This window comes from Electrophorus electricus, chromosome 16 (genome assembly GCF_041902795.1).
Source record: "Electrophorus electricus isolate QZ-2024a chromosome 16, ASM4190279v1, whole genome shotgun sequence".
NCBI classification, from domain to species: Eukaryota; Metazoa; Chordata; class Actinopteri; order Gymnotiformes; family Gymnotidae; genus Electrophorus; species Electrophorus electricus.
In genome coordinates, this window is record NC_137512.1 from 4,800,435 (window position 1) to 4,822,445 (window position 22,011).

At 48.0% G+C, this 22,011-nt stretch overlaps 2 protein-coding genes across 4 annotated transcripts in view; both read right to left on the bottom strand.

Annotated features, from left to right (window-relative positions):
* Positions 1–248: 248 nt before the first annotated feature.
* Positions 249–6,842, bottom strand: tdo2a (tryptophan 2,3-dioxygenase a). The gene is made up of 12 exons (XM_027014191.3): positions 5,620–6,842; positions 5,296–5,398; positions 4,274–4,364; positions 3,623–3,693; positions 3,122–3,249; positions 2,493–2,679; positions 2,132–2,239; positions 1,916–2,027; positions 1,670–1,727; positions 1,107–1,186; positions 804–894; positions 249–473 (listed from the first exon to the last, which is right to left on the bottom strand). The coding sequence occupies exons 1-12, from the start codon at positions 5,652–5,654 to the stop codon at positions 320–322; spliced, it is 1,218 nt and encodes a 405-aa protein (XP_026869992.2). The 5' UTR covers positions 5,655–6,842; the 3' UTR covers positions 249–319.
* A 419-nt stretch (positions 6,843–7,261) lies between these two features.
* The window catches only part of si:dkey-237h12.3 (teneurin-3), a 107,987-nt gene continuing 93,237 nt past the window's right edge, over positions 7,262–22,011 (bottom strand). For 2 of the 3 annotated variants that reach the window (XM_081698578.1, XM_081698577.1), the window contains 11 exons: positions 21,452–21,701; positions 20,919–20,939; positions 19,495–19,727; positions 17,980–18,134; positions 16,831–17,711; positions 16,358–16,533; positions 16,015–16,250; positions 14,814–15,110; positions 9,792–11,403; positions 9,547–9,677; positions 7,262–9,319 (listed from right to left, as the gene is read on the bottom strand). In XM_081698578.1, the coding sequence (XP_081554704.1) occupies positions 8,567–9,319; positions 9,547–9,677; positions 9,792–11,403; positions 14,814–15,110; positions 16,015–16,250; positions 16,358–16,533; positions 16,831–17,711; positions 17,980–18,134; positions 19,495–19,727; positions 20,919–20,939; positions 21,452–21,701 (4,745 nt within the window). In that variant the 3' untranslated portion in view covers positions 7,262–8,566. Of the gene's footprint in view, positions 9,378–9,546; positions 9,678–9,791; positions 11,404–14,813; positions 15,111–16,014; positions 16,251–16,357; positions 16,534–16,830; positions 17,712–17,979; positions 18,135–19,494; positions 19,728–20,918; positions 20,940–21,451; positions 21,702–22,011 lie in introns of all 3 variants that reach the window. The other variant, XM_081698579.1, reaches the window with a different exon arrangement.

Here is a 22,011-nt window from a genome sequence, read left to right on the forward strand (position 1 = left end):
CACGCCCAGTTGTTTATCTGCTACCTTCCTTTTTACTTTCCTTCTCTCGCCCTCTCCCTCCCTCTCTCTCTCTCCCCCTCTCCCTCTCACTCTCTCCCCCTCTCTCTCCCTCTCCCCCTCTCTCTCTCTCCCTCTCACTCTCTCTCTCTCTCTCTCCCTCTCTCTCCCCCTCTCCCCCTCTCTCTCTCTCTCTCTCCCTCTCCCTCTCTCTCTCTCCCTCTCTCTCCCTCCCTCCCTCTCCCTCTCTCCCCCTCTCTCTCTCTCTCTCTCTCTCTCTCTCTCTCCCTCTCCCTCTCTCTCTCTCTCTCTCCCTCTCTCTCTAGTCAGAGTCGTCGCTGCTGCAGTAGGAGCTGTCGCAGCACTCTGCTATGTAGAGGAAGGCATGCTCGTTGGGATTCAGCTTAGGCACCCACGCTCTGGGCACCAGGAATGTGGCCAGGTTGAACAGGTCAACGAACACCTTATAGCGGTCACTGCAAAACAACAGCACTCATTAGCATCCGTATGAATATGCATGAATGTCACCAGGTTGAATAGGGCCAAGAAGACCTTATAGCAGCCAGTGCAAAACACCAGCACTCATTAGCATCCCTATGCATATGCAGGAATGTTGCGTTGGGGAGACGTGGTTTTATCCGGATAGTTTTCGCATACCTGTAAACTATCCACCACTTCACAACATTACTGTACGCATTGTCTAAATAAGACTTACAAAACCAACTATAAAAGACGTTCAGTACACTGCTGGAGTCTGGGTGGGGGGGCAGGTATCTGAGGTGCTTTGTCAGGGCGACGGCGTGTACCTGACGGTGGAGCGCAGGTAGTGATAGCCTGAAGATCCTCCGGTTCCTGCCTTACTACCAATCATCCTGTGCACCATACACACGTGGTTGTCTGAGAACACACAGGCAGACGAACATTATCCTAAGAGACAGACGGCGCTGGTGTTTAGAAATGATCTGTTGAGATGGAATCCTTTTTTAAAATGTGTTTAGAAATCTGGAGACGTTTTGCAAAGATTCAAGGTTTACTCAAATTCCGCCCTCATTTTGAAGATAAATTTGGTCTGGAGGTATAAATGTTCTGTCCGGCGAAAGGTCGCGTACATCTCCATTTTGTCATGAGCGTGTCGATGTCCATCAGTGACGTGAGAAGTTGAAATGGAACCTGGAAGCGAGGCTCCTCTCTGAGAAGGAAAGAGAGAGAGAAAAAGAGGTTTGTAGCAGGGGTGTTTTGCTCCAGTCCTGGAGGGCCAGAGATTTCCCATCTACCCCTGCTGTACTCCATCCCACCAGCACGCGAGCAGGCTGCCTGTAAGAACTAGTTCCAAGTGTCTTACAACGAACAGTGGGCTGGTATAACTACAAGTCCTCTAGGACCAGTTCGTTTGTAATCATGCTGATCTGAGACCTGTGGGTAAGATGTGCTGGTATAACTACGAGTCCTCTAAGACCGATTCATTTGTAATCATACTGATCTGAGACCTGTTGGTAAGAAGCTGTGCTGTTATAACTGCAAGTCCTCTAGGACCGATTCGTTTGTAATCGTACTGTTCTGAGACCTGTTGGTAACGTGCAGGTCTTGCTACCAGTCCTCTAGGACCAATTCATTTTTGTAATCCCGCTGATCTGAAACCTGTTGGTAAGACTGTACCGGAGATGTGTCTTACCTGTAGAAGTAAATCATTAAGGCCCCCTGTAGTGCCTTATAGGACAGTCTTCTCTGACCTGCACCCACCCACACACACACACACACACACACACACACACACACACACACACACACACACACACACACACGAGTTAATTCATAATAAGGAATAAACAATGAGACATTGCTCTGAAGTCTAGACAACAGGCTTGAGCTGGCAAGACAGCGATATTTGTGGCAGTGTGGGATGCTAGGTTGTGTGTACCTATACTCTGCAGGTGCTTGTGTCTGTTTTCATCAAACAGAGACACAAAGATCTCCTTCTGTTTGTTCAGATCTGCCCCCATTTCTTCCTTCATCTCAGAGTCAGGCCTTTGCTGTTAGGAGACAATATGAAGGGGGTAGCATTGGATTTGGGGTTTCTGGGGGGCAGTTTTGCTAAGTAAAGGTGGGTGTGATGAATGACAGGTTCATATCAAACCTCTATTGTCTCTCTCTCTCTCCTCAGTCCCTCAAAAATGTTTGTTTGTAGTTTCCCCCAGAAGTCGAATCCATCCTGTTCTAGACCTGGTGTCCTCTCTAGCCATTTCTGTAAAATAAATAAATAAAGAAGTCTTGCTTTAAAGCGTGGTTTGTGTTAGGGTAATATTACTTTGCATGTGTTGGGTCTATATGAGACTGTGTATGGGGTGTGTGTGTTGTGTTGAAGTAAGACTGTAGCGTGAGTGTGTGTGTTGGGGTATGATCACAGGGTATGTGTATGGTTGTGTGTTGTGATGAGGTAAGGTTGTGCGTTATGTGTATGTTCGTGTTATGGTTGTAAGTTTATGTGGTGTGTGTACCTCCACCAACTTCAACAGACTAGGTTCCTTCTCTGAATGGAGGAGCTGTTCAGTCTCTTCACTCCGGAAGCTGTCTCTGTAATGGCGTCGGTTGTAGGGAACCCTTTGGCTGTCTGGAACACCGATCTTATTTTCCAACAGCCGGAACTGCAGGCTTTGGAAACCCGACGCTGGTGCCAAATATTCCCTGCGTACACACACATTCCTTAGAATATTTTATTCCATACTCATAACCACACATCCACTAGCTCCCAATGAGAAGAAATTCCTCAAGCATTTTACCCAACTGTAGGAATCAAATTCTGTTTCCTGTGAACATACTTGTATATGTATAGATAAAAACATATGACTTAGCCACACACACACACCCGTATAATATATATAATATAAAGGTTTGACAAGGTCAACTTTCTACGTTTTTATTCTATTTTAAAATTTGTTTTTTGAAATTACATAATTATTCCAGCGGTCATTAGCTGTGCTTGTCTGAGTGCTGTGCGTGTTGTTGTCTCCGTCCGGAGTAAAGGTCGGTGCATGTTTTCCTGCACCGCTCTTTCGTTATAACTCCCATTATAACGATCTACTGATGTCACGCCAAGCAGAGGCGGTGAAAGGTGATGGCCACACACCTGAAATCGAAGAAGTCCAAGGCCGTCATGGTCTCCAGCACGGCGAACTGGTCGCCCAGCAGCCGGAATATCATGACGATGCGGTGAATGCGGGTGTTGACCTTCAGCATGTTGCGCTCGTCACGGACCTGTGGGAACGTGCGGAGCCTTCTCTGTTACTGTTTGCTGTGACTGACAAACCCGAGTCCTCGTGCTGCGGGGGCCTGAAGCGCTTTTAGAAGCTTCGAAGCGCTCGCGTCTTTCACGAGACATGAAGGAGACGAAGATGAGAGAGGATTGTCTCATCCTATTTCATCTTTTCTGGACCTTTACTAAAATACTCTTTTACCGTCTAGCGTTCAACCTTCCTCAGTGTCTTTCTTTCTGTGTCTGGCACACACGGTCTGACTCGAAGTGTATGAAATTGAACTGTAGGTGGCAGTCTTGCACTGCTTTGGTTCTGTGAGCCCTTTTTTTGGGGGGGGGGTGCAGAAAGTGTGCATCAGACTGAGCAGTACTCACATGTCCGCTTATGAAAATCTCTCTCACTGAGTCCAGCTCCCAGAGAATCTGCTTAAACCACAGTTCATAGGCTGCAAGGTAGAGAAGACCAGGCCTGAGTGTGCATAATGTGGTTACGTCCTAATCACCTCACTGCAGTGTTGCTTTCAAGGTATGGGAACATTATTTTTTAATCATTTGGAAATATTCACTGCATATTGCATATTTGGAAATATTCAGCGTTCACTTGACATTCATAGATTTGTTTTGTTTGGTTATGAGAACATTCTATTATAAACAAGTTTATAGAACGGTTGAAATTCCACATAACGTGTGAGAACCTTTACATAATCTGGGAATGTTCTCTGTTAACTGGGACCGTACGTACATATGCCCAAATTCACAATGTATCTCAAAAACGTGCATTTCTGGCGCCTGTATTCATCAGATGGACCCAGCGCTTTATGCATATTTAAAGGAACAGCTATAAAAGTGCCCAATAATCAGAGACTGCAGCGCTGACAGTGTTATTGTTGTCTTGCAGAGATAGCAGACACCCCATTAAATCTAGGCCATAAGCTGCGAGGGGGTCGTCAGAGGGCACTCAGTGTGAAACTGATTTGTTTTTTTGGGGGGGGTTTTTTTTTTCTTCACAGGGAACAACGGGCTCACCCTGATGAGTGACGATGAACAGGTGTTCGTCGTGGATGGTGTCTCCCTTCAGCGTGCTCTGCAGCAGCTGAGAGGACATTATCTTATCCAGCTGAGGGCGAGAAGACAAAGTCACAAAGACAGGTTTCGGAGCAAAGCTCTCCGGCATGCAAACGTCTGTCGCCGCATCACGAATCGACAGATAACAACACCGCCATGCAGCAGAAGGCATAGAAATAGAAAAGCAGGTGATTGACATTCTAATCTAGACCCGGCTCCAGAAGCGGCATGCTTTATTTAAAACACATATAAATAAATATATTCTATTATACATACATGCAATAGGTTTTCTACGGGCAAGAAAAATGAAACAGAATAGCAGGCGATTTTAGGAGATGCCGACTGTAGAAACTCCTCTGTAATCACTGAATATTTCATTATAATATGCACATTTGCATACAATATAAGCAGATGTGTGAGATGTTTTTTAAATTTCTAATTCAAAATGTAAATGTCAAAGAAAGAGTCCCGCAACCCCAACGTAAGGAGATTTTAGTCAGAAGCTCAAATTCATAATAATCTCTTGGTAAAACTTGTGCAAATGGTCCATGTTTGAAGCTTTTATTACAGTAAATGTTGGTGTAGAGTGTTGTGTCAGTAGCGTTCGGTGCAGATATTTGAGTAGAGGAGTGTGTTTTAGGTGGATAATGTGAAGAAGAGTGTGTTGTAGGTACAGACTGTGAATAGAAGTGTGTTTTGGGTGGATAATATGACTAGGAGTGTGTTTTAGGTGGATAATATGACTAGGAGTGTGTTTTAGGTGGATACTGTGAATAGGAGTGTGTTTGAGGTGGTTACTGTGAATAGGAGTGTGTTTTAGGTGGATAATATGACTAGGAGTGTGTTTTAGGTGGATAATATGACTAGGAGTGTGTTTTAGGTGGATAATATGACTAGGAGTGTGTTTTAGGTGGATAATATGACTAGCAGTGTGTTTGAGGTGGTTACTGTGAATAGGAGTGTGTTTGAGGTGCAGCAGGTACCTGCAGGTAGTCTCCGTAGACGATGCCACCTTTGCTGGCCTTGTTAATGCCGCTCTGAGCCACATCTTCCTCATCTTCCTTCATCTGCTGTTTGTTTGCCTCCCTGAGGTTTTAAAAACAATCAGCTACAAACCAGACATTTACACCTGGCATAAACGCCTATGTCAACCACACAATTAGAAGCCTGTGCACAATTTGGGTTTTGTAGAACAGAAACCTCTCATAAATTATTTATTTGGATTTATTTTGTGTAAGCAAAGTCGGTTTTCTATGATTGAATTAATATATGACCAATCACCAAGAAAACCATATGAAAATACACACAGTTGTTTCCTCTGGAAGAAAGGACATCCACTCATGGCTGAAGTATTGGCCTACAACAGAGAGGTTAGTTTCCCTTTGCCTTAGATCAGAGGAGCGCTGGGTCATGGTAGTGCATTTTAAACCCTGTTCTCATTCATTTGTCAGCCAATCAGCTACCTCCGTCTTGCTCCTCCTCCTGGTAACTGAGAGGAGGAGATTCGTCCGATAAGCCGACGATGGAAGAATTGTACTTTGTCCCTTTTTATCTGAAGGGAAATCTGATAACACATCAGTGTTCAGAATCAACACACATAGGAAGAGTGACCTCAAGAATTCGGCTTAGTAGTTGAAATCTGGTTAGCTCTTAAATTTGCCGTAAAGTCTTCACACCACTATGCATGCCACCACCCTGCTTCAGTAGGACTACCAAATGTTTGTAGAAGACCAAGTATAAAGTGTGTAGCATTTTAGCTTTTAGTTAACCTCTCTCACCATCACACCCACATATATAGACCAATCTGAATATGATTCCAGGTAACTGCTGTGCACTGTAGTAAGAGATGTAGAGTTATTCAAAATTGTAGTGAATGTTGGGGAACCAGAACAATCTGAGGGCACACTGGCTACTGGAACAAACCATAGATGCTCCAGGGTAGACAACACAGATGTAGCAGACTGTTACTAAAGCAGGAAGCCAAATGAAAATAGAGGCTACATGACGCACACGAGGACCCTGTGGACGAGGAGGAGGCCTTCATCACGTGGTTACCCAGTGCTCATCACACCTGGAGACTGGTGAAATGAGGGCTACATGTCAACTGCACAGGCATCAGAGAAAGAACCCTCAGACTGGAATCCTAGACCGGTATGCGCACGTGCCGTATGTTGTGCGACGGTTGATGTTCTCTAGATAAGTCCCTGATTGTACCTTTTTCTACTTCTCATCAGGAAGTGTCTTAAGAAAGAAAGAGAAAAAGATGCAGGCCAATCCCACTGTCCCGTGGAAATGGGCTGGAAATAGAAACAATATGCAAGGTTAACATCAAGGCCGTGAGCCTTAAACTGGGGAGTGACATAATCAATAAATACGTATTATAGATAGATAGATAGATAGATAGATAGATAGATAGATAGATAGATAGATAGACAGACAGACAGATAGATAGATAGATAGATAGATAGATAGATAGACAGACAGATAGATAGATAGATAGATAGATAGATAGACAGATAGATAGATAGATAGATAGACAGACAGATAGATAGACAGATAGATAGATAGATAGATAGACAGACAGATAGATAGATAGATAGATAGATAGATAGATAGATAGATAGATAGATAGATAGATAGATAGATAGATAGACAGATAGATAGATAGATAGATAGATAGATAGATAGATAGATAGATAGACAGACAGACAGATAGATAGATAGATAGATAGATAGACAGACAGACAGATAGATAGATAGATAGATAGATAGACAGATAGATAGATAGATAGACAGACAGATAGATAGACAGATAGATAGATAGATAGATAGACAGACAGATAGATAGATAGATAGATAGATAGATAGATAGATAGATAGATAGATAGATAGATAGACAGATAGATAGATAGATAGATAGATAGACAGACAGATAGATAGATAGATAGATAGATAGATAGATAGATAGATAGATAGACAGACAGACAGATAGATAGATAGATAGATAGATAGATAGATAGATAGATAGATAGATAGATAGATAGATAGATAGATAGATAGATAGATAGATAGATAGACATTTAGTATTTAAATACTCTTTTTCTTTTCAGAAAGTTCGTTGAAATGATGTTTAACTATTAAAATACAAAGTATATTATTTTATAATCGTTGTTAGGTTTATTATACTCTTAATTCATTTTCAAGCATTTTCTTTTCCATTTTTTTGTCTACCACATTGTTTTACCAGTTTCTCTATAAACCTAAGCTTAAGTGTTAAAAAAAAACACCCACATTATTTATTCATTTTACTTTTTATTTATTAAGTATAAACAAAACTGAACGACTTTGTCCATTAGGGGCTATAGAAAATTGCAGGTAAACACTCATTTACATACATACAGGTACTTGTACAGGTTTGCTGTGCTGCTCTCTTTAGTCTTCACTTTATGATATATATGATTCATGTTATACTGTAAAAGTTGTACCACAATAGCTGAAATTTTCCAATATAATGTTTATGACTTTAAAAAATGTGCATACTGAACAAACCAAAAATCATAAGACAGCAGCGGTTGGTCTGCACCCTTCCCACCCCTTGAAAAAAAATACAAAAATAAAACAAGTAAAATAAAACAGAATAAAAAAAAATTACAAATAAAAATAAAATTGCATATTACATTTTACAGTACGGTGACAAACAGAAAGTACAGCGCAAAACCATAGTAAACAAAATCAATATAAAAAGGAACAATAAACAAATGCCATTTGCGGTATTTTTCCAGTGTTGCAGTGATATGCATATGCAAACAATTTGTTAAAATGAGCATATAATAAATAGTCAGATAAATATATTAACACTTGTAGAATCCTGGCCTGTCTTGTCACAAATGTTCATTGTGCTCCACAGTACATGCCTTGATAGGGCTTTAAATAGGTTTCAACACACTAACACTCCACAACGCACAGCGTTGTTTTAACTCCGTTTATATGTGTGCGTGTTTGAGTTTATATATATATATATAAAACTCAAACTGCCATTCCCTCAAATTCCCAGGCCTCTGTTAGAAGGCCTCGGTGTGAGACAAACAAACATGATACCACCACCCAGGTGAATTGTGAGACCACCTATGAGAAGGGTGAGACAGAAATGTTTATGTTTTTAATGCATATATGCATTTCCTTCCTCATCTACTACCACCTAAGACGCACAAAAGCAGTTGCTGACACACAGTCTCCCTACACTCTGCTCGTCTGCTACCTCTTTCCTATTTCACTCTGTCGGAGGAACTGGATGTTGCTGATGCTGTCAGCCAGCTCGGGGTACTGCTCCACCGACAGGATGTAGTAGCCGTCGTAGCCCGGGACTCGCCCCCCGCCAAGCAGCTGTTTCTGCTCACTCTCCGTCCACGGGCGCGCCCCCGCCTCTCCGTCTCTGGCCCGGCGCTGCTCACGGGCCCACGCGCCCGCTAGCGCCCTCTGCCGCGCCAGCTCCAGGACACGGGAGCGCTCCTCGTCCTCGGACGTCCCGTAGCGCACGTGCAGCACCAGCGGGCCACGGCGCAGCTCCACGTCGGCGAAGCGCCGTGTGCGGCCGGCGAGCACGCCCGTGGACTGCGACACGGTCACGTTGACTCCGCCTTCTAGCTCCTTGTGCCCTGTGGTGAGCCTCAGGGCCGCCAGGTCGGCCTCGGGCGAGCCGGTCTTGACGAAGTAGTGCGTGTCGTGGCCGTCCAGGGTGAAGTGCAGGTCTTTCATGTAGATGGCGCCGTTGAGAAGGTTGGCCACTTTGATGCAGTCCTCGGTGGCTATGCTGAGGGCGCGGGTGATGACCGTGCCCCTGTAGAGGGCCAGCATGACTCCACGGCCTATCAGCGACTCGCTGGATGCAAACCACAGCCAGGGCTTGTCCCACCTCGTCAACTGGCCCAGCTGTGTCGGGGGCAACCGCTCAAATGCCAGGAACGCTTTATCTTGTCGCAGTGCTTGCTGCTGAACTGCAAAGCTGGTCTGAAAATGAACATTTTATGTCCATGTCAAAATGAAGAGCTCAAAGTGTCACTTAACACTAGGAACAAGAAGAAACGCAATCAGAAAATAACACACGAAAAAGGGCAAACACACACATACAGTTTTAGCCTGTTCAAAGTATAATGTATAAGTATATAAATATGCAAAAAGTTTTTATTACTTTTACAGGAATGGCAACAGAACTAGAGAAAGAGGCAGTAACGTACCGGGAGATCGTCCCAGATTACACTCTTGGTCAGTTCGTAAGAGGATTTGATCATCCCAGAATGTGGCACCGAGAAACCAGGAATGCTGTTGTGGAGATGGAACCCAAAGGTGACCAGCCAGGTGTTGATGTCTATAAGAAATGACGATAAAAGGCTTGACAACCAAAACTAACACACGCTAACAGACACGGCTAACTGCTAAGCTGGTCCATGACATGCAAGTCAGCGTCTGACTGACACCTTACCTGTGATGTACTCTCTCACATCCTGCACTTTGCTAACGGGATCGTTGTTCCGGAACATGTAGAGATTGAAGGGGGCTGTCTCCTTGGCTGTGGTTTCCCACATGGTGATATCGGGTGCAGTCCAGCGGCCTGACATGATGTCATAATCCCGTGCCCCAAAATGAAGCAGTTTCGTCAGTGGTTCATAGAGGCCCCCGTGGAAGCCAAGCACCAGCTGGAGGTCGGGGTTGGAGTCGGAGTAGACTTCCCCATACGCGGTGTAGTGCACTTGCTTCAGGAGGGCTCCGTCGCTGCCGAAGACCACCAGCGGCGAACCCGTGTTGTCGCACGCCACGTAGAATTCTGCCCCGCCACTGAGCTCCATGGCGATGAGGTGACCCTGCAGGTCATAGTACAGGGAGGTGACCTCTGAGCTCGAGTGGTTGTACACGTGTGTAACGCGGCTTGGGGCGCTCAGGTCGGCGTAGAAGAACTGCAGGTGCTGGCCTAGGCTTGACTTGGAGGAAACCCTCCTCCCCAGGCCGTCGTAGCGGTGTCGCAGCATCCAGCCACCTGTCTTGCTGTAGACGTGCTCCAAGAGGCCATTGGAGTTGTACTGGTAGACCTCGGCGCCCCTCTGACGCAGGAAGCCGTCCTCATCCAGCTCGTACTGCATGTCTCCCAGGCGCGTGAGCCGGTCCCGGAGGTCGTAGCGCAGCGGCAGGACGCGGGCGCTGCTAGCCGGGCTGAGCAGGTGCACGTTCCCGTTCAGGTCGTAGCTGTAGCGCCAGGTGGGCTTCTCGTTCAGGTAGACGGCCTGCAGCTGCCCATCCGGGTCGTACTCGTAGGTGTATTTGGTGGCGTTGGCGAACGGGCCGATCTTAATCTCCCGTGAGGTGACCCGGCCCATGTCGTCGTACTGCACCGCGAGCCAGAACAGCAGCGTCCGGAAGAGCTCATACTGGATCTCCCGAACCCGACCGTGACCGTCCAAGTGCTTGGTGTAGGTCATGACGGAGGTGGAGATGATCTGGTTGATGTCGTAGTAGATGACGCCAAACTTGCCAAACTGCTCCACCTTGCCCGAGATGTCATCGTACTGGTAGAGGTCGATGGGCAGCGGCACGTCGTTGACGACGCCCTGCACGCTGGCGACGCGCAGGTTGCTGTCGTAGGCGTAGTCGAAGCGCGCGCCGACCATTCCGTCCTCGCTGAAGCGGTAGATCTGCCTGTCCACCAGGGGGCCCAGCTGCCTGTACCTGATGGTGCACACGAAGCCTTCGCTCTGGAGGTTCACCGTCTTCAGCACGCCGGTCGTCTCGTCGTACGTAAAGGTGGCGCGCGCGCCGTCGTACAGGACCTCCGCTATCTTGCTGTGCCATCGGTAGCGGTACAGCACCCGCCGGCCCGTGCCTGCGTGCACCACCCTCAGCAGCCGCCCATCCTCGCTGTAGTCCACAGCCACGGATGCGTTGCTCTCGGGCGGGTGGTAGAGGTTGCGGTAGTAGCCCACCGAGCGGACCGTCTCCATGGTGTACCGGGCCAAACTTGGCATGGTGACGGCCGCCAGCCTGCCATCAGAGTCGTACTCGAATGTGTACTGCCGTTGACTGACCAGGATCAGCACGACGGACTGAGAAACACACAGAGAAACATGTTACAAATTCCATCACCTGTGAGATGAGAAAGCATATTATACTACTGTTATAAAGGAGTAACATATAAAACAGAACATATACATTGGCTCCAAATAGTGTTTTTTGCTATTTTTTATGTTGTGGATTTGATTTTGAATTGATATATTTGTCATTTTTACCCATCAGTCTGTACTTAAAAACCCATGATGACCCATAATAAATATTTTCTGAACCCACTGTATTTGTGTATATATTATATGAAATTATGTGGACAACTGACCTATATACGTTATGCCTATATGAGCTCGTTGGAAGTGCCGTTCCATTATTGTGGAGCCGTCTTCCTGCCACATCACCACTCCTTTTGCAGCTACAGCCTGCACTCTTCTGAGAATGCTTTCCACAGGATTTACCAGTGTGTCTGTGGGAATTTGTACCCATACAGGCACTTATGTTGGAGGAGAATGCCTGGCTCCGAATCGACATTCCGGTTAATTCCAAACAAGTCCGATGGGGCTGAAGTCAAGACTCCGTGGATGTCACTGGAGTTCCACCATTCCAGACTCATCAAAGTGAGCCTTTATGGACCTTTGCTTTGTGCACAGGGGCACAGAAAAGCTGAAACAAGAAAGCCTTCCCCAAACTCTCGCTCCAGCATTGGAAGAAGACAACTGTCTAAAATGTCTTTGAATGCTGCAGCATCGAAAATACTCTAAGACTAAGGGGCCTGGCCCAAGCCCTGAAGAACAGCCCCCAGACCATTACACCTTGTCGATCAAACTTTAGGGTTGGCACTATACATTTTAGTAGGTAGTGTTCTCCTGACGTCCGCCAAACTCCAGCACGTTACCAGACAGCGGACTGCAATTCATCACTCCAGAGAAGACATTTCCACCGCCAGAATACAGCAACAGCGAGCTTTATACCCCTCTTTTAGGCTTGTGTGCAGCTGCTCAACCACAGAAACCCATTTCAAGAAGCTCCCGGCAAACAGTCCTTGGCCTGAAGTTGTTTTCATGGGCAGTATGAAAGTCTATTGTGAGCGATCTACGTGCTGAGCACTTCAGTGCTCGGCAGCCCTGTGCGTGCATTCACGTGGGTCTGCTGCTTCAGGACTGAGGGGTCTTTGCGTGCGTTCGTGTGGTCTGCTGCTTCATGGCTGAGGGATCACTGCGTGAGTTTGTGTGGTCTACTGTTCCAGGGCTCAGGGGCCATTTCTCTTAGATGCTTCCATTTTTACCGAATAATACAAGAATAATAGTACTTACAGCTGACTAGTGCAGATGGAGCGTGGCAGAAATTTCATGAACAAAAATTTCATGATCTGGAAAAGGCCACGTTTAAAGTCACTGAGCCCCTCAGAACAACCCATTTTATTGCCAGTGTGTGTCTATGGAGATTGCATTACTATCTGCTTGATATTATACACCTGTTAGCAACCGATGTGGCTGAAACACCTGAATGGAATATTTAGCAGGGCTGCCCACACATATGGCCATATAGTATATCGTAACAATTGTTATACACACACACACACACACACACACACACACACACACACACACACACACAACACACACTTGCACACACATACATTATATATGTCGACAGGAGGCTATATGGGTGGAATTTATAGATGGAAGAGTGCATGGAAGAATGAGTCATCGCGTGATACTAGTGGCTAAGAACAGAATACAGAACACCACAGTCTCACATGTCAGGAACAGTCAGGATTACGAGAGCAGATGTCCAAGAGTGGAGCCTAAACTTAAAGAGCTGGCCTGCACTTGGTCCTAACGTGCATGGCTGCCGCGCAGAATGAATCAGCCAGCTGCTTTGTAATTAACGACTCCCATCAAGGCCGGCTAACACAAGGCAGGACAGTACTGGTCACAAAGAACCCCAACATGGGGTTGGGTTTCTTCCAACTACGCATGGATAACCAGCCTGTCCACAACATGGAAGCTCCTGCAGGAATACCATCCACCAAGCTGAAGGAGCATGTGCTCGTGCATGAGCTTTACTCAGAAGAAGGCTCACAAAAACATCAGAGGATCAAAGCAACGCCCCTGACAAGTCGAGCTGTTCACCAGTAAACCAGGAACACACGGACCAACCTAAACATCGCCTGGATCGACTATAAAAAAAGTATACGATTCGATGCCGCACAGTTCATAAAGTCAGTAAGACCACAAGGGCCTCCATGCTGTGGAACGCAGGGTACGGGTCCAGGTTCAGGATTGGACCAACCGTCGGACACCTCCTGTACAGAGACACCAACTCGCTGAGCAGAATCTACAGTATGGACAGGACAAGCGTGGTCAGCCATTGGTAAAAAGAGAAAAACAGCGATGAGGGCAGAGGGAACTGAACTCCCACAAGGCCACATAAAAAACCCGGAACATTCTCCAATTACAGGGAACCATGAGGCAGAAATGAGAAGGATGGCAACATACAAGTATCTCAATGAGGTAAGACAGGTTCTCAGGGTGCTCCACCAATCAGCAAATCATCATCCAGCAAACGCAGTAAATCCAGACCAGAAATCCCCTCACAACGCACGAGGCACTTTAGCCAAGACTGAACACGGGAACGGCTACATGCCCAGCAGCAAGAGGGAGGAGCGCCCAACAAAAGTGCAAGGTTCACCGTCCAGGGTGAGACTCAAGACCTCAATGAATGCATTCAAGCGAACGAGCCAAAACCGAGACGACGGAGCACCTAGCAGACGACCAGGCACCAGGAAGCAAGTTTCATGATACTGGCAATGAGTATGATATACCCAAGCAAATGACAGGGTTCACACATAGGTTAATATACAGCACATATATGCAAAGCATGTGAGCAAGATACCCCAAGCCCAAATGTTAGGGACCACCGAGACTTGGGGAGAACAAGGCTGTGGGACCTCCAGATCCAGACAGATAAGCCAACCAATCAGACAGCGTGAAAGCAGGGAAAACCCAGAAGCAGCAGTGGTGAAAGATGTGACAGCCCCGAGCGATGGAAACATCCAACGGAAGGAATACGAAGAGTGGGAAACACACCAGGGCTGGGAAAAAAGGCGAAAGCAGAAGACCAACACCAAAGTCGTTCCAGCGGTGATATACATACTTTGGGCCGTGACCCGTAAGATGGAGTGTGGCTCCAACAGATCTCAGAAATGATGGCATAAATCTCAGTCCAGAAGAGCACAATCCCCAGAACAAAGAAAATACTGCGCCACACCCTCAAATTCCCAGGCCTCCTGTAGGAGAAAAGATATGACCACCCACCCCTATAATAATATATAACAGAGAGAACTATAAAAATAAAGAATAACTCTGAACCCCAGAGGCTTAATCTCAGAACAAGGGAAGTCTTGATTCACAGCGGTGGGACCCCGAGGTTCTGCGCTGGCAGTTACCTTCTCCAGATAAGTGTAGCTCCAGGTCTTTCCATCGGGGAACACTCTGGAAGACAGGCGCCCCTGCTCGTCATGTTCCAGGCGTTCGGTCACCGAGCCCCACTGGATGCTGCTCAACTGCCCGCTGCTCCTTCGGGTCAGGTTCACAGGCAGCAGCTTGCTGCTGGGCAGCCAGAGAGCAGGCTGACCCGTCGGGTCGTAGGCGATCTTCAGCAGGAACTTGCGGTGGTCGTCGTAGATGCGCTCGGTCCTGAGAGTGCGGTCGTAGTCGACGGACAGGATGTTGCGGCCGTTTACCTGGTGGCGAGAAAGAGAGAGAGTCATCGTTCTTAAAAGCCCCACAAAAATTTGCTGCCCTGTTCCAGTGCCATTAGGTTTCATTTGTATTATCCCTGATTTAAAATCGACGGCAGGTTTCCTTTTATTTCTCTATTCTTGTCCTTTCTTCACACGTTATCTTCTCTCACTGTGTAATAAAAGCAGAGGATGGGTTTCTTGGTTTTCCACTCCTGTAGGTACTTAAAGGGTTTCATGCCTCAGTTCATTTGATGGATTTACAACACTGGGTGTTTCGTGTTTTTTCCTGAGACAACTCCTTATCTTGGTCATTCCCGTGCGCTGCGTGACAACAGTGGATGTTCTGTGGCTCCTCTGGGAATCTCTCCACACTCCCGTGACCTTGGAGGGGCCACTGTGAAGAGCCACTCCAAAGTTTGCATATTGTAACTGGGTGGAACTGAGACTGGGGAGCAATGGAACTGGAAGTACATCTATGTTGAAGGCAGACACTGAGCTCAATAAACAGCACTCTGGAAGCAAAACCGTAACAGTATTCAGTCAATAGAAATTCATTAGACACTCAAGAATTAATCTGGAAGCTCTTAAATTGATTGCACTGATTAAAAAAAGTTTCAGTAGATTTAGCAATGAAATCACCACATCACGTATTATTAACTACAAGAACACACTATCTTCTGAAGTTGTTTTTGGCATCTTTAAATTTCCAATGCCGCGCAAGTCACAACGACCCATTAAAGCTGCGCTCTCAACCAGCTCTCGCTCTCGACTTAAACGCAGCTTTGCTCAGAGAAAAAAGACTATAAATTCAAATTAACTCCACTCCACCTCCACAGGTGTGTTCACCACTGGAAATGACTTGATGCATAATTCAACCACCAGAACGGGGGAGCTCGAGACTCACACGTAGCTTGCGTCCGAAAACCGTGACCCTGGAGCGCGACTGCTCCTTCCTGAAGCGCCATTCCACCAGGTTCTGGCCGGCGTCGTCCGGCAGCGTGACATTCCTGCGGGCCACCGTGGGCGACGACGCTCCGCAGAGGATGTGGGGCTCGGTCTGGAAGTGAGTGCCAAGACCGTTCGCGTGCAGAACCCGCAGGGAGCCATCGTAACCCACCACGTAGTTTGTCTTCAACTGATCTGAAACAACGGAGGAGGCATAGTTAACGATCACTGCGTTTTATGCGACTGCACCAGCCGGGTGTGCAGAACGGGTGACTGATGTCTTGGCGGAGCTAAACGCTTACCCTGCTGCAGGGTGAGCACAGCCTGAACGGCAGACTGGTTGGTGGTGATGGCAGCGTGCTCCTCTGTTTCCAGGCTTTCCATTTCCACGGTGGGGGCGGCACCCCAGTCGCTGAGCACGCTGCTCACCAACCCCGTGGGGAAGGTCACGTTAGTCAGCTTGCCTTCTGTGTCATAACTACAGGAGGAGGTGCGCGCGACACAAATGTTAGCGTGACGCTTTCAACAAGCACTACAGTTCATGGCATGTTAAGATGCATTTCAGCTTTGCTTTTGAATATTGCACATAGATAAATGAAAATGAAAATGAGAGTATATGGTGCATTAAATTCTCATGTGAATTCGTTGCTTATTTTATTTAGTTTATGTTTTACCGACAACCAACTGCACAAAATAATCCAAGCAAAGGCACTGGAGAAACACAGTGTGTGCTGCAACGATCCAACACATGGCAGCAACTCCCTTTCACACTCACTCGTAGAAAGTGGTCCACCCGTTGGCTGTGCTCTTGGTCGCCAGGAGGCCGCTGTTGCCATGGTAAGTGAGCAGCACGTGGTCCTGGCCCTGCGTGCCCAGACTCCTGAGTCCTCTGCTTGAGGTCATGCTCAACCACACCACCTGGTTGTCCGGAGCCACAATCCTCACTGGCTGACGGCTGGCGTCCCTGCGGATGCGGAGGGTGTTTCCATGGCAATCGGTGGCGGCGGTCAGGTCACCCTCGTTGCCGCAGCTGAAGTTGTACCGGTAGTCGGCCGTCACCAGGCTGACTGTGTGCTGGTGGGTTCCGTTGGCGTCGAACATGTACACCTCCTGTTGGGCCGACGAGGCCACCTCGTACAGGCCCAGCGAGTTGAGCTGCGGCCGGTTGGCGCCGATGGCCCGGATCCGGATGTTCCCGAGGTCAGCCACGTACAGTGTCCCGTCCGGAGCGGCGGCGAGGGACGAGGGCGCGTTGAGCCGGGCATCCTTGGCGAAGCCGTCGCCGGCCAGGTAGCAGTCGCAGTTCACATCGCTCTTGCAGTCGCAGTCGGACAGCGCGCCCGCCGTGTGCGTGACCTCGCCGTCGGGCGCCACGCTGCGGATGCGGCTCATCTTGTGCTCGTCCGTCTCGGCGACGTGCAGGACGCCGTCGAAGGACACGGCGATGGCGCTCGCAGCCTCCAGGTGTGTGTGCGTGGCCTTCCGGGGCTCGGTTACGGACAGGTCATCGGGGGGCATGGAGCAGTGCAGCGGCCGGCCCGCAACCACCAGCACTTGTCCCTCTGCCGTGACGCGCAAGACCACGCTGCCGTCCAGCACGAACAGAGAGTCGTCCAGTGGACTGACAGCCAGGTCTGTCGGCCACTCCAGTGACACCTGAATCAGACGAAGACAAACAAAACACACCCGCGTCCATGGCTCTGTGTAGATGATTAAACCACAATCGGCCTTTTTTTTTTTCTGGGAAAACAAAATCAATGAACGGAAACCTCGGCCTGTTTATTTTCGCTTTATCTGTTTGGCCTTTTTTTTGGCCGAGTACTTTGGACAGAAGGAGTTTCTGCTCCACACAAACATGTTTGTTACTCTCAGGAAAACACAGCAACCCCCCACCCCACCTCCGACGGACACCCCCCCCCCCAACCTGCTTGATGCTCATGACTGCGTCACAGCTGTGAGGTCTGGCAGCGGCGAGGTCGTTCGACCCCAGCACGGTGGAGATGATGCCGTTCCGATCCACCTTGCGGATCACCGTGCCGTCCACGAAGTAGACCAGGCCGTTCTTGTCCACGGCGATCCCTGCGAGGAGCAGAGAGGATGAGGAGAGACACGCATCATGCAGCATCCAGCTCTCTGCTCTGGAGCCCCCGTGGGAGGAGGCAACCCAGGTTGCGTTTGGCTCCACGCTTTCCGGGTCATCATGCTCAATTATTCACATCCTGAGTTACTGCTCAACAGCAGAATAGGACAGACGCAGACAAGTGATTGCTCTCGCTCCCCATTTCGCTCTCTCACTTTATAATTTGTATTTTTTTCGTTCTATATTCTTTCTTTTTTTCCTTTTGTCTTCATGCGTCCTGTCTATCTTTCTATACAGAACATCTCACAAAAAAAAAAAACAAAAACCCACAGGATGAGAAATGCCACTATCAAACCAAACCCCACTATCAAACCAAAATTATGAAAATATGAGTTGCCATGGCAACAGTTGTACGTGAAATTAGTATCCGGCTGAGTGTGGCCAGGGAGTGTGTGTCCCTGCTTAGAATGATGTGGTGTTGTGACAGGAACAACTGTCCTCAAACAATCAAAGCGCTCTGATGCCCTCAGCACCTCGCGAGCCGTGCGCCGACTGGCTCGTTACAGAACAGCAGCAGGATTTCAGAAAATCAATACTTAGAGCTGCCGTACAGGGAGACGCTAACTCTGAGGCTGTGTCTCAACGGCAGCTGAGCTAGTCGGACGAAGAGGGGATTAGACACAAACGCACAGGTAAAGAAAAAAAAATGAAGGGATTTCTGGGTACACTTGCAGGTATTCTGTCTTAAGCATTTCTAAGCGTAAACCCACAGTTAGAGAACACCGTGTTCGCTTCTGCTATTTTTCTTTTATCTGTTCGAGTCTGAATCTTGAGATTTCAAGAATTCGTGCAGAATTCATGGGTGTAAACTGTAACCCTCGCCGTGATGACCACTCAGCAAGCAGCCCGGCGCGGCGCGATAAGAATCTCACGCTCTGCACTTGATCCATGAACGGATTATCCAAACTCATTAAGCCTGACACACTACAGCGAGTCCAAAGGTCTGGCTGTGGACAAAGCTGGTTCATCACTCCATAGAAGCTATAGAGCAAACCTTTATGACCTTTGATAGGTACTGCCATCTACAGGCTCAAAGCAGATACTGCATCCACATTACCGTAGTAATGCTTATAAATGCAAAGATGTATTACCATTATAACTACAGTTACAATATTGCTAAAAATATGATTTAGTATATGTCTGCATTAGCACAGAAGTACAGCACTGTACCGTTAGGGCGTGTTGAGAGGGTGTTATACGGTCTCGGCATTCATTATGAATACATCATGCTCGGCAATTCCATACTTGTGTGTGAGTGGAGTGGCGTGGTTGCCTACGGCCGTCCAGCTGCGGCTGTACCTTTGGGTCCTGTCAGGAGGGCTTCCACCGCCAGGCCCCCATCCCCACACTGGGTCTCGTCAAAGGGCAGGCAGTGTTCACCGGTCCCTGCTACCACCTCCACATTCTGCTGGGGCTCCGCGCCAGCCGACAGCACGCGCGGCCGGTAGATCCTCCTGGAGTTGGTGTCCGACACGTACAGCTGCCCCGTCCCGGGATCCGTGGCCAGGTAGTAGCGGTGAGCCGGGTTGTTGCTGGCGGAGAGGAGATGGGGTTGGGGGGGGGGGTGGGTTTAGAATGCGGCTGAGAAGCTGCCCGTGGTCAGGCTGAAATGGTTCATTTTAGAAACGAGTCGTTTTGACGCCACAGCCGGCGACGGACGAGGGATGAAACTGCAAAAGTGGCAGGGACGTTAACGGCGCGAGAGAAGTTTGCAGTGTTTCTCCGATGTCGTTCATCTTCCCCGCCGTAGAAAGTGGCGTGACGCCGCCGCGAGGCAACGGTGCGTGTGCGAGAGGGGGTCGTAAATCAGATGTGACTGGAACATATTCAAGGAGACAGTGACGTTGCCAAATCATTTCCATCGTTATGACTCCCGCACGACAGAGGGGGTCTCGAAAACTTAGCTGTGATGTGCGGGTCCTAATGACTGTCAACAGCTGATGGCATTTCATCAGGCTGCGCTTATTTGCATTCTGTAAATCCATCAATCTGGCGAGCGAGTGGGCTTCCGCGTCCTTCTCCTCAGGAAACGGATGAAGACATTGGATTTTGTTATTAAAAGCTTTTTAAAAGGGCCCGATTTTAATCCGTGACCCGGGGCACGTGGCTGTTTGAGTTCTGAGGACAAACTAAGGCCACCTGAGACCCAGAATGCTAGTTCCTGCCTGTGCGGCAGGGCCTTGTATTAGTCACAGGGCAGCATGTCCCATGATGAGCCACGATGACCCACGGTGACCCCTGACCCGTGATGCACCAGTCAGCACAATCGCGAGGAGAATCGCCGAGTCCGACTTTCGCCGAGTCCGACTTTTGAGTGGTGCAGGCGGGTTGGAGTAGGATAGGTGTGGGAAGTCGTGTCACGTGACCTGAACCGGAATTTTTCTACTAAACGTCACCCTACAGACGAGTGCCAGAGCCTCGCACATCAACCGAGGCTGTTATCCGCCGCCCCCCGCGGCTATAACTCTGTTGACTCTGTTTCGGAGAGCCTTCTGCTGTCATATTCAGCCCTTTCAGCAGATGTTGGTTGTTAACATTTTAAGGAGTCCGTTAAAGATGTTAAATGGATTTTCCAGGCCCCACAGTAATTAAGTCACAAGATATCATCATCATCAACCCAAAGTGTTCATCGTCAGTGCGGCGATGTTATCACAATAAAAAATACGTGGTACTAAAACTTTACTGTAGCCCAGTGATTTGTTAGCAGAGTAAGAGCAACTCACCTATGTCTGAAATCTTTATTTCTTCAAGCAGCCAAAGAAGATTCAAATATAAGATGAAAAAGAACAGAGTATAATCAGATGACACAAGGAGAGCCTTGTTATCTTTAACGTTCTCTAATCAAAGTGATATTCAACCCACTCAGGCATTAGATCAGTTCATGCACCCTCTCAACGACGCCCCTCCTCTCCACACAACACAGTTCATTCTTCAGTTTAGTGTTTGCGCAAAATTAGTCAAGTTCGCTTTCACAGCGAGCAGGAAATAATGAACAAGAGAGCAAACGGACATGGCGCTAGGACTCTTCAGAGGTGAGCTGCAGCCACGTAATCAGCGCCTGGCCGGATTCCAGCTGTGCGTCTGCCTGTGCACACCACGATAAGCTAACAACCTGGATAAACAGGAACGCTCGGCTATCTTTCATTCACACTCGCCAGCTACACATATGTGAAGAATGCTCGAGACTCTTCCTTCATCCGTCCGTCCGTCCATCCATCCATCCATCCATCCATCCATCCATCCCTCGCTCACTTACCTGAGCTCCATGACACTGGTGACATTACCCGATGGGTGGATTCGTCTGATGTAGTTGAAGTCTCCCACGTACAGGCTGCCATCTCGGCCCCAGGCCAGAGCCACAGGGGCCAGAAGCTTGTTGCCCTCGGCCGGGGCATTACAGCTGGGGCAGGAGATGCTTCTGCGCCGGCCGTTGCCCATAATGGTGCTAATGACACGGGGCAGTTGGGACAGGAACACATTCTCGCCGCTGCCCTTATACAGGATCCCTGACACACAAGACACTCGCAGTGAGTAATAGCAATGCATTGTGGGATTGTGATACATCATACAAAACATCGGCATGAGGAATCCAGAGGTTGCAGCCATCATTCGAAAAATGTTACATTGTCCACATTGTCACTTTAATGCCCCTTCCAAACTGAGTGTTTATAAAACAGTGCAAGTCATTACTGATAAATATTTCAGACCTGTGAAATTTTAGCTTGTTTCTTTTAGGGGTTTGCTTCAAAGAGCAACTTCAAAGGAACATGGTAGACCCAAGGCCATCAATTATTCACATGTCAGTTCCTATACTTC